The 14,678-nt window shown below is 56.3% G+C and overlaps 2 protein-coding genes across 2 annotated transcripts; one reads left to right on the top strand and one right to left on the bottom strand.

The window, feature by feature from the left end:
• Positions 1-31: 31 nt before the first annotated feature.
• LOC129687706 (uncharacterized) lies at positions 32-10,019 on the bottom strand. Its single transcript, XM_055622260.1, has 4 exons — positions 9,852-10,019; positions 8,594-8,637; positions 8,102-8,488; positions 32-134 (listed from the first exon to the last, which is right to left on the bottom strand). The coding sequence occupies exons 1-4, from the start codon at positions 10,017-10,019 to the stop codon at positions 32-34; spliced, it is 702 nt and encodes a 233-aa protein (XP_055478235.1).
• A 1,930-nt stretch (positions 10,020-11,949) lies between these two features.
• Positions 11,950-13,095, top strand: LOC129687695 (collagen alpha-2(I) chain-like). The gene has a single exon (XM_055622250.1). The coding sequence runs from the start codon at positions 11,950-11,952 to the stop codon at positions 13,093-13,095; it is 1,146 nt and encodes a 381-aa protein (XP_055478225.1).
• Positions 13,096-14,678: the final 1,583 nt, after the last annotated feature.

Here is a 14,678-nt window from a genome sequence, read left to right as displayed (position 1 = left end):
GCCGCCGCCGCCCGCACCGCTCCCGCCGCCGCTACTCGCCACAAGTAGGGAGCAGTGGTGAGAATCGGCGAAGTTTGGCAACAAGAAGTGGGAGGAATAGAGGTCTAGGGGGGAGCGGAAGACCATGGACCGACCTGAGAGGAGAGGAGAAAATTCAGGGAAAGGAAGAGAGATGGGAGGAAGAGGAGGAGAGGGGCGCCGAGGACCAGGAGGAGGGAGAGGAGAGGGGGGAGGAGGAGATGGAGAGGAGGGGGGAGCAGAAGGAGAAGGAGGGGGAGGAGGAAGGACGCGAGGGACACCTACACCCCGCACACATCCACATACACACACACCCGCGCAGCCACATAGAGAGGGAGGAAGGAGAGCGGCCCGGTGCGCGCGCGCAGAGAGAGAACCCGAGGCAGATAGAGAGAGAGAGGGAGAGGGAGAGAGAGAGGGAGAGGGAGAGAGAGAGAGAGAGAGAGAGAGAGAGAGGAGAGCGAGAGCCAACCACCGCCGAGTCAAGATTCAGCGACTCCACAGCAATCGCCCTAATGACAACAGCCTCATAATATCTCCCCTAAATCCACAGTGAGTGCAGCATTGAAACATTTTGTTTCGCTTTTCTATTGGTCTGTGACGTGTCGTTGTGTCGTTGCCACGGCAACCACTGCCAATCACTGTCAGCCCTGCCAATCAATACCGAGAACGTAAGGACGGTTTTACCACTTAGCCGGAGGGGGGGGGGGGGGGGAAGGGGGGAGAAGAGGGTGAAACAGAATTTTTAAAAAATCTTTGCAACTCTTAATATCCTCTCTCTCTCTCTCTCTCTCTCTCTCTCTCTCTCTCCTTTTCTCTTCTCTTGCTCAAAGAAGCTGATCCAAAAATTCGAAAAGGAACAGGCATAGGAGAAGTTGAGTGGGATAGGCAATTAGTTCCAGCAGTGTTTTGGGGTCAGGGAGAGGCTGCCGGCCTCGGAGCGGCAGACAGCCTGTCTGAGGAGAGGCTTCGGGCCAGGTGGCCCGGCAAGGTCTGCACGCGGTATCTCAACCGCCTCTTTCTGCCTGTGTGAGCGCTGAGAGTGGTCAGGAAGAAAGGAGAGAGGAGATCACGAGGCCCGTTGCACACTCATTCCCAGCAAGCCGCTGGGGGAGCCTAGGTTTGGTAGACGGAATCTGGTACCTGGAGTTTGCAGCCAGGACGGAGAGAGCATGAAGCTGTGAGGACTTTCCTGGTCAGTGCCATTGGACTACATCCCCAGCTCCTTCCTGCTCCCAGCCAAGTATCGGCGAGCCCCTCCGTTACCGTGTATTTTTAGACAATGGAAACAACACTGCACCGTCTCCGAAAGCAACCCCATTCTTTGTTCCCCGTCCCCAGACTTCAGCTGCCTCCCACAGTGGTGGAGAAGCAACAGGAGCCCAGAAACCTAGGAACTCTCTGGCCTCTGGGAAGTCTGGAGGATGCCCACTGCATCCACGGGCACAACCCCTTGGGTCTGCCCAACAGCCCCAGAAAGATACAGAAACTTTAGAGGCCACCGGGAGTAAGCACCCAAGGCCTGAGAGTTCAGTGTCTGCTCATAAGGTAAACAACTATAACAAATAACAAGAGCCGGGGTTTTCTTTATGTAAGGTAGTATGGTAACCCCGAAACAGATCCCCCCTCCAAAGAATGCAGAGGGCCTCCTGCCTGCAGCCCCACAGCCCCCACAGTCCCCACAGCCCCCACCCACGGGCATTTACTTCTTAGGTAAATGCTCGTGAGAAGTTGTAGTGTGCATCTTGAGTCCAGGCTTCCTTTGTGAGCCTTCTGTAACTATGGAAGTGTGATTTACCCGGATTTGTCCGGGTCAGAGACATCTTTCCCTACGCACTGTGTATATTTAGACAGGATTCGGGTTGGTGTTAAAAAGTGTATATGTTGAATGGATTCACACACAGTAGCCGACAATGCCCACATTGTCGGCCCATGTACAACGCGTATTGAAACGCAGCGCCCAGACTTCAACTAATCTGCCCTCAATAAAGCTGAAATAATTATCCTAAGCTGCCTTTCCAGAAGAAAAAAATCATTGAGGAATTCAAAACTTTTTTTTTTTTTTTTAAGATCTTTTCTACATTCCGATGCAGATCGGGGGCTCGGCGCCGGGTACACACCACTCTGGAGCTCTCAGTGAGGGAGGAGTGAGAAAAGAGGTTCTGGGGGAATTCAAATGTGAACCTAACTGGAGGCCGGAGCTAAAATGGTCGCAGGCCCTAAACCTCAAGTCCGGGTCTTTCCTAGGCCTCCATCCGGCCGTGCCAGGTTTTGAAGAGCAAACCCGCTTTGAGGGCGACACGGAGGGTTTGGGTTGGGCTTGGGGACTACACTGGCTCTTCAGCTGGAGGCAGGTGGGAGACCTGAACCCGCCGACCAGGACCGGTTCCTGTGTTCCCCTAAAAGGTGGCTCCCTCGAGCCCCGCTTTGGCGGCCTCTCTGTCTCCACGCTCCTTCCCCTGGCCCGGGAGTCCTTTCCCCCTCAGCTGCGAAGCTCTGGGCGGTCGCTCCTTGCGGGACCAGAAAGGGCCCAAAGGTTGGGACACAAAAACAGACACTTCATCCTTTCTTCCCGACCCCTTTCTCTCGTAGGGGAAGGATTATAGGCTGAAAGGTGGGCGGGAGAAGGGGCAGGAGGAGGAAGCGGGGGAGGAAGAAATGAAAAAGGGGAGGGGAGTGGGTATTGTGCCGCGTGGAGGGGGAGAATTCCTACGGGTGGGTTTCCGAATATTGTGTTCAACTTTTTGAAAGCAGCTCGTGACCCCGAAACTGCATCCCCCGGGAGCCAGGGACCCAGGCGCCAGGCGGGCGGGTGAACCCGGTCGGTCCCTCCCAATCTCCGCAGCCCCCCGCCTCCGAGTGGGGGGGACCCGGGCCTGAAGGGAGGCTGGGCAGGTGCTGCGGGCCGTGCCGAAAGCGCTGAAATCGAAAACCCTCGCCACTCCAGAAGAATCGAGGCAAAGGGATCACCGGTGCTGCTCGGGCATAGCCCCGCGCTCCGGCCAGCGCCGGCTCGCTCGTGGGCCCGCCGGGCTCGGCGGCCCGGTGGCAGGCACGCCCGGGGCGCGCCGAGCCGGGAGGAGGGCGCCGGCGAGGGGGCCCGCAGCCGCCCCGGCCGGCCGCGGGAGAGCCTCTCCGCCGAGCGGGGCTCCGCGCCGCCCTCCGAGCCCACCTTCAGGCCACGGCGCCGCCAGCCTCTCTGCGGCTCAGGCCGGAAGCGCTGAGCTGCCTCCCCGAAGCCGGTAAGTCGAGAGTCCCGAGAGCAGGGCGGAGAGGCGGGGCGGGTGGTCCCCGACGCTTAGCGGAGCCCTGGATCCCGCTGAGGCTCTGCGGGGTCTCTATCTAAAAGCTTGGGGTGTGTGCGTTTGCGGGGCCGGGTGGTGGGGGCCGTGGACCTCTGGAGTTCCTCCGAATTCCCATGCTCTGGGCGTTGGGGAGAGGGGCTGGTGCAGAGGACCCGGGCTGCCCTCCTCGCTGAGGTAGGGCGGGTGGTACCAGGGCAGGGGACTGCGCCCGGGGCGCTTCCAGAGTGAATGGGACGCTGAGGGCCGCCCGCACCCGGGATCTCTCGGGGCTGCAAAACCCGAGGGATCAGCTTGGAGGGCCTCAAGCCCTCCCTCTCTATCTCGCCTCTCAGACTCAAGGACCGGGAATTTGCTGTGCCTACGGCTTCCGTACCCACAGAGGTCACCTGCACAGACAAATTTGCCGCCACCCTTTAACCCTGGCCTGCCGGCTCGGGGGTGGGGTGGGGTCAGAGTTCAGTTGGCGTGGGGTGGGGGAAAGAGGAGCGTTTGGATGGGTAGTGTTCTACCGTGCTCTGCCCGAGCATTTATTTACAGACGTCAGCTCCAACCCTAGCACTGAGGACCTCTCAGTCCGGTCGGGGGGCTTTGCGGGAACCACACTCCTTGCTTTGGATTACAGGGAGAGCCCAGGGTTTCGCGCGTCTGCGGGAGAGCGCGCCCCAGAAGGCCTGGGACGGCTACACCCGGGTCGCCTGGCTCAACCCGGAACAGCCGACCCAAATGATCAGGAAGGTTGGTCCAGGGGGAAACGCCTCTTCCGGGCTCTCTAGGACGTCGGAAGAAGGAGATGGCTGGGTAGCGGGTGGTCTGGGCCTCCCCGCAAGCTGCAAAAGAAGGAGCTTGGCTCAGGCCGCCAGGGAGGGCGTAGGGGAGCGCAGTACTCGGGCTGGGAGGCCTAGAAGCCCTTCAAGGACCCCCGATTATTTTCCTTTGAACAACAACAACAACAACAACTGGTCCCCCTCCCCCTTAGCTCCCCTCCTTTCCTTAGCCTCTGCGGACCCGGGCTTCAAGCAATTGTCGTTCAGGACAGTAAACACAGCTCAGTTGCCTCAACTTTCCCGGTGCATAAAAGTTCCTGGCGTGAGGGGAAATTTGAATATTTGATCAGCCTCTTTGAGTGACCCTCATTAGCCTGGCGCCCTGCTAAGGCCCCACCATTGCGAGAAAGCTGCTAGGCCCGGCATTTGTTCGCCTTGTTAGCGCTGCTTAATGAAGCCGCCCCGACGCCTCAAAGGAGGCCTCTGGGGCCGGCAGCGCGCACCTCTCGGCACCCCGCTCTGCCTAATGAGCCCCGCCGCCCGCTAAAGGCCCTTCCACCCCCCACATCCTCAAACAAGAGAGGTTTAGCTCTGTCTAGGACCTGAACACCTCCCACCGCCAGGCCCGGGAGGGTGGGCACAGTCCCAGCCTAGCTGGCTGCACAGAGATGTAGTCCCAAGAGAAAGGAGCCGGATACTTGGGGGAGTGGGGGAGTGAGAGCTACAATAGTTGTAGCATGGGGAAGGAGGGAGGTGGGTTTTACAGCCTTCGGATCTAGCTCATCCCTGTGTACCATGAACTTTCCCCCACAGGGCCAGCTGTAAATCAATTAACCACTCCACTTCCTAAAAGGTGCGTCTGGACTAGAGTTGGAAGGGCAGAAGGGCAGACACACAGGGGAGGGTCAGCTTTCCACCCCTCTTCCTCAAATTCCTTCGGCCTCATCTCACCAGGAGGACTCACCCTTCTTTCAACCAACCTTCCCGCAACTAGAACCCCTGGCCTGTATTTGAGAAAGAGTGGGCAGGTTCAGCTACCCAAACAGCCACAGCTCGTACACACCTCCTCCAGAGCCCAAACAGTGAAATGATGTAACGGTTGGCACTGATGAAACCAGGGTACTACAGCCTGACTTAAAGGCTCACACTTGCCTTCACACTGTCCCTTCCCCGTCTCCCTTCAATCGTGTTTCTAGCCCTGGAGAGGCCTGAAGAAGGCATTCCAAAGAAGGCTACTCTCCTTGGGCAACACTGGAACCAAAACAAGCCTGGAGAAGAGAGGGAAAATTCTGGAAGAAAGGGGAGTGGAGACAGCAATCCACTGTGACAATCATCTACTCTTTTTCTCCTCTTCTTGGGCCAAGGAACATGTTAACTAGTTAATACAAGAAAACATTAGAAATTGCCCTCCACTCCTCAGAAAGAGCTGACTTGTCTTCCTGCCCACTCTCCTCCATTATCCTTTCTCCTGGACAATTGGAGCTTAAGGTCCCCTTTCACACCCTCCTTGTGCACCTAGTTCTTGGGTCTTTACACAACTGAGTTTGGGGAGCAGGGAGCTCACAGTTCTCCACTGGGATCTTCTGGAAGCCCCTCTCCACAGGTTCCCACCCCCCAGCCCCAACACTGGTCAAGGTGAGATGTCTAACCCCAGGAATGCCAGTTTTCAACTACTGTTGAAGGCCAGTGTAGGCCCCAGATAAAAGCGCCTCAGAGTCAGTCTATCTGACCTGCCCCTCCTCCCTTCCCTCCTTCCATTCAGCTCCACTCCCGTGCCCAGCCCCGTTTCCATTCCAAGACCCCCTAAACCAAGCCCAGGCAGAAACTCGGACGAGGATCAGCTCTGAGCTGGGAAACGGTAGTGCCAGGTCATGATCTAAAGGGCAAAGCAGGGGCTGAAAAAAAGTCAGGAGTGGGTGCTCTTGGCGAGAAGGGAGACCCGAAATGGAGAGTAGAATTCGGTTGTGTGTGGTGGTGGTGGTGGTGGGGGCAACGGCTGCTTAGGGGAGGGGGGCGAAAGGAGGAGGCTGGGAGTCCGCGGGCATTGGGTCGGGGCAGTAGGGACCTCAGGCGTCGGCGTGGGGGGCGAGATCCGGAGGAGAGGGGAGGGGTGGCGGGGGGGGTCGGAGGAGCGCGCGGGGCGGAGGGGTGTGGGGCTCTTTAAGAGCCACAGGGCTGGCAGGAGAGGCGCGCGGCCCGGTGCCGGTAGCGCACTGACCCCGAAGGGGATTTAGCGGGAAGGGAGAGGCCGGGTTGTGGGGGCTTTGTCCGGGGGCGCTCAGAAGGTCCGAGGCACAAGAATGAGGAGCGGCTGCAGCGTGAAAGGCTGCGACGAGCGGCTGCGCCGCTGCTCTTGACTTCTGAGCAGGGCTCAGCGGGGCCTGCTCCGGCTGCAACCGCCCCGAGGGCGCCGGCCCCGAGCGCCGGCTTCCTGAACTCGAGCCCCTGGCCTCCCGGACAAGGGGGCGTGCGGCGGGAGCCGACCCCGAAGTGGCGGGTCCTCTGGCCTCAAGCCCCTCTTGGATCCTACAGCCTCGCGACCCCAGCGCGCGCGGGGTTGCTCGTCTAACCGGCTGCGCCCGGCGAAGCCAGAGACTTTTCTTTTCCAAACTTGGGTGTCTGCCTTTGTGCGTGTCCACCTGGAGCAGATCTGGAGCTGCCCGACCCCAGACTGAGTCGCAACAGGTGGCTGGGTGAGTCTGTTTCGAGAATTCTCCGTACACCGTCGGCTCCTCCCTGACCCCTTCCCTTTCCCCTCCCTCTTTCCCCCTAGGCGGGTCCGAGCTCGCTGGGCTCCTCCCGCCCGCGCGGCCGCGGGTGGGGGGGCGGCGGGTACCCGCGCCCTACTGGGGGTGGATCTCTGGCTCCCGGTTCCAGGTTAGTAGACCCTTGTGAAGTTCCGCCCAGTGGTACCCTGGAGTCCCGACCACCGCTCAGTACTCTCAGCTCCTCGCACGGAGCCCCTGCGCCCCAAGAGGGGGACAGCGGCAGAGCGCGCGGCAGACCCTCGGGAGCTGAACCGGCGGGAAGGGGGTCGGGGTGCCCTGACCGGCGGTCTCGGCAGAAAGGGTAAAGGTTACAGTGGAAAAGGAGCTCTGGTCCTCTTTGTGAGAGACGCGAGGGCCCGGCAGGAGGGATGCGCGCCGGCGGCACAAAGCCGGCCAGGAGAGCGGTCTACAACCCAGGGTAGTGCTGGGGTGGGGGAGGAGGTGGAGAGGCGGGGGGGGGGGGGGGGGCAAAGAAAGGCAAAGGCGAGAGATACAGGACGTCAGAGAGAAAAGTCCGAAAATGTCCTTAATGCGCGCCTAGAGCAGATGCGCGCTCGGGGGCGCACATTCGCTCTCTCCTCTCCTCCTCTCTCTCTCTCCCCCCCTCCACACACGCGCGCGCACACACACACACACACACACACATACACACACACACACACGCGCACACACAGGTAGCTCCCACACTCTGTGTTGGTCGTGCGGAACCCATCGCACACAGCGAAGCCACCTTGCCCCACACCCCACCCCTCACCCCGCCGGTCCAAAGACGCACCACTCGCGCCAGGGTCGGGGGAGCTGGGATGACCCCCGCCGCTACTAGGGTAGGGGACCAGGGAGGCTCTTACCTGCGGAAAGGTAAGAGAAGCCGGGAGAGTGCAGCAGCGGCGGATAAATATTCATTAGGAAGTGGAAGTCCTTTCAAAGGGCTCTGCGCGCGCGCTCTCGCTCCGAGCTCTCTCTCCCTCCCCCTGTCCTCCAGGAAGACTCTCCCCTCCTCTAGCTATCTCAACGCACACACAACCCCCCCCTTCCTGCGAAATGCCGGGTGGATCCTAGGCTAGCTAACCTGTTGGGAAGCGCGAACTGTGGCAGCGCCTCTAGAGCTAGCTGTGTGCTTTCGCTCTCGGGGCGCGCGTTCTCCCCATCGTCTCCCCTCCCTCCTTTCGCCCAGCCCCTCACCCCTCCTAAATTACTACATCATTAGCTTTATTGGGGGGGGGAGTAACGGAGCAGCCAGACGCACCTCTCCACGGAAGGGTGAATAGTTGGTGCCCCGCGGTGCATCCCCAACTCCATCTCCACCTCATCCTCACCCATCTGCACATCCTCACCCAATCTTGCTTCTTTTTCCTCCCTCTCTGCATCTCCACCTCCACCCAACTCCTCCAGCAGCCCTCCCACCCCGCCGCCGCCAACCCGGATCACAGATTGGGCCTGGAGTGAGATGGCAAGGCAGTAAGTAGGTCCGAAGGTCCCGTGTGTAGAGGTCAGAACTCCTCCCTGCCATGGGGATGGGGTGGTTATCAGGATCTCCTTCACCCGCGCAGGTTTCCCTCCTGAACCTACGAGGGCACGCAACAGCTTAGACCTCTGAGTCAGATCTCTGGGGCGAACATTAAGATCTTCAGTCCTACAGATCTCAGGGCCCGGGGCCTGACCCTTTCACCGGGCCTTGAGGGCTGCTCGAGGGCGGGGGGCGGTGGCTTCCCTCAGTGCGAACCTAGGAAAAACCCACAGGCCGACAGCCGGACTGGCGTTGGTCCTGTAGGAACCCACCACCTGAAGTTAGTCGCAAGTCATCTTCAATCACGGGGAAAAACCTCGTCTGGAAGAGTCCGTGTAACCACTTCCAATCGCACGAGGACACGTGCGCACACACCCTTCCCGGCGCGCGCCCCATGCCTGCTCGCCGGCTCTGGGGTGGGCGAGTGTGTACTCCAGCTGCCTAGGCCGGGGAGAGAGGTCGCGGAGGAATACAGCGCCTCCGGCTGTTTAGAAAGCCGTGGTCACAGTTTTTACTACTATGCCTCTGCTATCCAGGCCCTTAGGTCCTTCTAGGGACCCTGAGAAGTGGCTTGGCCCCAGGGCGCCTAAGGGAGACTATGACTCTAGCTCTGGCTCTCCCGCTGGGAGCTTAAAGTTGGGGTGAGGGCCAGAGGAGGAGCCGAGGGGGCGGGCCCTGCAAGTTTGCAATTGTAAATGTTGCTGCTCTAGGGGCGCCAGCAAGGAGAGTTTCGCCCCCTAACGCTCCCCTAACGCTCGGGGTGCTGGCCTAAAGGCTCCCTGAGGTTAGGTACCTACGGGGCCTTTGCTCCCTCCCAGCCCCAAGGCGACACTTGGACGAAGGTGGCCCGGAGGCCAGCTGATGTTTAAGGCCTTAAGACTTCACTTTGCCTCCAGTTTTGGCTATTCGGAGCTACAGTCTACAGGTCTAGAGGCTGGTGAGATGGAAGACAGTCGCTTCTTCTTGTAAACAGTTACTACTTAGGGTATATGAAGGAGTGGGGAAAGCCTAGGGCCCCTAGAACTGGGGAACTTAGCAACCTTACAGCCCGCCCAAAGTCCGGAACTACCATTGTACCCACCTCCTCTCTTCAACGCAGATCTCTGGGGTCACGCCCTACCTGGTATTCACAGAAGGATTTTGCGCACAGCAATTGTTCGAGAACACACGTAGGAGAATTACAGGAACCCTAACAGCAGAAGTGGAGGAATAAAGGCTTGTCCAAGGCATGGGTCCAATACGTAGGTACACACCCAGTTGCCCAAATGCAGACAAAAGCGACGGTGCCCACATGGAGTGGCCCCAGACAGGCACACAGATGCACAGGAAGCCAAGGAGAATGGGCTCAACTAGAAGGCAACACTTCCTGCAAGAGGTACATTGACCCTGGAGGAGGAAACTTGGTTGAATCTTCGGGATGAAAAGTTTCAGGCCACTTTCTGAACACCAAGGAATCGTCCACCGAGAGTCTGCTTTAGAACTCTCCTACCTGCTCTGTTGGAGACTCCCAGAAGAGGGCAACACAGGAAAGATTCTCCTTCACTTGGTTATTTCGGTTGGCTGTTGTCTTTTTCATCCTCTGCCTGGGAGACTGCGCTCTGGAGTAGAGCTTGAACAGATAGCCCAGAAGGCCTCCACCAGGCAACAGGAGACTCATTTTCAATGGGGACATTCATTTCTAAGAACGCTTCCAGATATGGAAAAGCCATTTTGTGCCCTTTTTGCTTTTCTCCTCTGAGACCTAAAGAAAAACAACTGTAGCCCTCCCCAACCCCGTGTACATCAAATAAATCTGCAAGGAATATACTAGACCAAGCTGAATTATTTATTTGAGTAATTTCCTTTTGCAGAATACTGAGAGGTCTTCGACCCTGCTCCTCTATTCCAGGCAGAGATCGAGGTGCTGGCCTGGGTCAGAGCGTACCAACAGGGTTTCCCACAGCTGTTCTGGGGCTAGTAAGTGTGCTGGCTTGTTCTCTCTGACACCTCCTTTGCCTGTTGAGTCCTGGAGAACAGTCCCAGACAATGGCAAGGACTTTCCAAAGAAATGGTGCCTTTCCCTACATCACCTTATTTTCCAACTTGTCCTCTTGAATGCATTTTTTGAGCCTCTCCCTCTGAAAGCAGTAGGGGTGAGTCTTGGACCATTTCTTTAAAAGAATGACAAGGAAGAGGGAGAAAAGAAGGGATGAAGAGAGTGGAAGGGAGTGTGCTAGCTCTTGGGCCAAGAAGTCCAATAACTACTCTTCAGGGAGCAAGAGAGAGAGAGAGAGAGAGAGAGAGAGAGAGAGAGAGTTGTAAAGACCTGACTCCCAGTACTGCTGCAGGCCAAACTCCAACAGGCATACTGATCCCCTGAAGAGATGTAGGGGTGTGGCTAGGGAAGAATTTTCTTCCTTTCACTTTCCCAAGACACATTTAGTTCCTAGATATTTTAGTGAATTTGTTCTTGTCTGTATTTTGAACAATAAATTGTGAAAATCACTTTAGAGTTTATGTAATCTTACTCTTCTGTTAGGAGGGCAGTTTCTTCCAAAGCTGTTTTTCTCCAGGTCTTCTTTTCTCTTGCTTCCAAATGCGAATCACCTGCTGATGCACCTCAGGAAGAGACCTCAACCAAAATAGTGAAATGAGTAAGGTCGAGTCATCACAGATCCACGGTGGAACTTTTGTTCCTTCTAGCTAAAACTCAGAACACAAAGAGATGAGCTTCTGGCCACCCAACGTTCTCTACCCTTCTGGGTAGTTTAGAAAATTTCTCACAACGAATCACAGCATTTTAGAGTTGGGAATGTTTGCCCTGACTTTCCAGTCTTAACGATTTTTTTTTTCAAATTCCAGCTTAAAAAAAAAATGTTTATGTGGAGTTTTGCCTCCCAAGGAGAGAGCAACTGTTTCCTCATAACCCCCAATGCTCCACGTACTGCACAGGACATAATTTATTTTTCTTTCCTATTCTTGTGCCTTCTGCCCAGGGTGCAGAACCAGGGCCCTCGGAGGTTGGTGGCCTCTTTGATAGCACGCATAATTGTTAGGCTTTTGTTATTGTTCCTTGATAAGTTCTCCCGTATATGTCAATGCATAGGCGTGTGTTTTCCTATGTAGGTTGCCCATGCTTTTCTCAACAAACGCTTGTGCTTACATGAAGCAAACCATTTCCACTGCCCAGGGCAAAGGTCTGATCATCTTTGTGGGTCTAGAGTTGTGACAGGGTAGTGTGTGTGTGTGTGTGTGTGTGTGTGTGTGTGTGTATGATATGACAGTCCTTACCTTCAACCGTAAATTAAAATAACCAGATACCCCTTTAATCCTTTCCACAACAGTGTCAACGCTCTGGAGACATCACCTCACCTCCTAAGGTGTCTTCACTCCCAGAGGGCCCGGGCTCTCTGCGGCAGCCCAACACTGGGCTCGAGCTCAGAAAGGAGGTACTCCGACGGTGGGGGGAAAAATCCCATACATTTTTAACTACAGTGATTACTAAATTAATAGCAGGCACCAAGACAGATGTCAAAACGTCTTGAAAATGTTTATCTGTGAATAATTGAGAAGGTAGTGGGACGCATTATCTGATTGTGTGATGAAATATGTATGAGGAACAGCTGTTTGCACCAGCCCCTTCCCGCCGCCGCCTTAGCCGGGGCCCTTCCCTCGCCGGCGGAGGCCTCGGGGAAGTTGCGCGCCTACTTTCTTCCACCTGGAAGTTCGCTCCCCTCTTCCCGGACGGCTCGCACCGCGGTGGCTGCGGGGAGCCCCGGAGTGCCCGGGTTCCTGCCCGTCCACCCGCTCACCGCCCAGTCTTGGCCGGTCGGCGTCCCTTCGCCGGGCAAGGCTTCCCGCCTGCAGGTCTGGCCTTCGCGCCCTCGGGCCTGGCTGCCCGCTGGGTCTCCGTGGACGCTGGGGGGGGGGGCGGCGGCCGGGAGCCCCGGGCCTCGGCGGGGTGGGTCTGGGGTCAGCTCGGGGTGACCGGGCTGGGGGGGGTCGGGCTTTGTTTCCCTCTCGGGCCACGCTGCACACTTCCTCCCCGCCCCCAGCGAGCCTCCGCTGAGCCTCCGCTGGGCCGCCGCGCTCCGGCTCCGCAGGAAGCGGAGGGGACCGAGGGGCTCCCGGGGTCTTCCTGGAGCCGGAGGGCGCGGGGCGCGCCGAGCAGGGGAGGTGGCCGGGGACGGCTCGGGGCCAGGACCCGCGCTCAGACGGCCGCACGTGGCGCTTCGGACGCGGCCTGGAAGAGGGGACAACCGTGGGGATGGACAGATGGATCCCACGTGGGACCCCTTCAGGCCTGGGCCTTGAAGGCCGCGTCAGTCGGTCGTGCGCACACCCCCGATGGCCCCTGCAGGTACCCTGTCCCCCCTCACGCCTCGCAGGGTGCCACGCAGGGCGACGGGGCCGTGTCCCCGGCGCCGCCTGGCGCCCCCAGCCAGACCACAGTCCCGCCTGCCCGGCCCGGGGCCTTCCCCATCCTCAGGACCCCAGGGTCTCCTCCCTGGCGCCCCGAAAGGCTCACCTCTCGGCCGCCGGCCGCTCTGGTCCTTCCAGAACCGCCGGCCCTGACCACTCGCGGGGTCCAGCCTTGTGCGTCGCGACCTCCCAAAGGCCCGGCTTCCTCGCAGGCTCCCTCTGCGGACTCGCGGTCGAGACGCGCTTGGCCGTTATTTCCCAAGCTTCAACCCATTTTGCCTAATCCCTTATGTTTTATTTTAATCCTACACGTTACAGTTAATCTGCAATGATACCGCTTCGGATGAACCTGTTGCATACGAGGCCCTGCAATTTGTAACCTTGGAAACTGTTTTAAATAAAGATTATAACAGTGGCGTCAATGGTGTTTATTCTCTGCGCAGGGGGGCGCGTAGAGGACTCGGCAGCTCCTCGGCCGCCGGGACGGAGTTTCCTAGGAAGGCAGAGGAGAGGGGGCCGAGGGGCGAAGCAGCGGCCTGGGGACGCCCCAGCGGCTCGGGTCTCGAGGCTTGGCATCTTTGGAATTCTGGGGAGAGGGGAAGGGCTTACAAACCGCACAAAACTCGGTGAACTTGAACCACTAGGTATCCCGATTTTGCATTCAGCCGGGCCCTGCGCGCCCTGAGTGCTGAAGGGCCAAGGGCAGAGAAGGACCGAATTGCAACTCGTGGTTTCTTCTGGTAAACAAACCCGCAGCCACAGCAGAAACAAGAACTGCGGGTTCGGGGACGCAAAAAAAAATTTAAACATAATTCCTTTTATTTATCTATTGCTTTTATACCATTAAAATATTTTTGGTTACGTTGTATAAAATAGCATCCACTCTGATTATTACCTGCCATTTCGGCTGTATTCAGCACAGCAAAATTACAATTAAGAAAAAAAAGCACATCTTATATATTGTATCTGTCAACATATGTTACAATTTCCGTTAACAAAAAAACACATTATTCTTGTTGAAGAAGCTATGAAGTATATCTTTCATGAGCTCTTTATTAATAATCATGGTTGTCAAGAAGAATTAAATATGCACAGATTGTAGCTGTAAAGGAAATATTAGATGCACAGAATAAAATGTACAGTGGGATTGAGGCATAACTATTTTTCTTTTTAAAATAAAAATTTTACTGAGATGAAAAAAAAAAACCTGAGCTATTAAGCGTACTTAAAAGATGGCTTTGTTGGTTTAATTATACTGTAGTTATTTTATAAATATGTTTCAAAGGAAGCTTGCCATATTGCATGTCAATGAGGGCTGTAAAGAAAAGCTCACAAAAGCTAATGCATACCAAATACCAAATTTTAGTCATTAGCATTCCTATTTATTACAAACTAAAGGAACCTATTAACAGATGAGAATTTCTATTTAGCTAGCATTACAATGTTTGGCCATTAAAATAAAAAGGGCAAAGTATATACATTATTTTTTTTCCCCTTGGGACTATACATTCTGTTTGCCTAGACGCTCGTGGGGAGACTGGGAGATGTTTCTGATTGGGGGACAGGATTCTACAGTGGGAACAGGCCAGAGGGCCCACAACCCCTATTTTTGGTTATGGAGCTTAATGCTATTCATTTGGAAGCTAGAACAGTGCAGGGCTGAAACCTTGCATCATGCTGAGAGCTGCAGAGCAACCACAGCCCTTGAGGGGCCTTTTGTCTTTAATTTGTGTCATGAGCATATGCAAATTATTAATTGTTTCTCCTCTGGGTGAGAGGATGGATGGTGATGGCAATATTGCTTTTGTTTGGATATTAGAATTCCTTTCAGGGCTCCCTAGACTTGGGTACTTCTCCTAATGCAGAGCCCCTTGGTAGGAAATCCCCCTGCTTCTACTGTACCATAATTCTAGAA

The sequence above is a fragment of the Psammomys obesus genome, unplaced genomic scaffold, assembly GCF_907164565.1.
Source record: "Psammomys obesus unplaced genomic scaffold, mPsaObe1.curated_primary_1811, whole genome shotgun sequence".
NCBI classification, from domain to species: Eukaryota; Metazoa; Chordata; class Mammalia; order Rodentia; family Muridae; genus Psammomys; species Psammomys obesus.
Note: the sequence above shows the minus strand (reverse complement) of the source record. Positions and strands in the feature narration are given on the sequence as shown.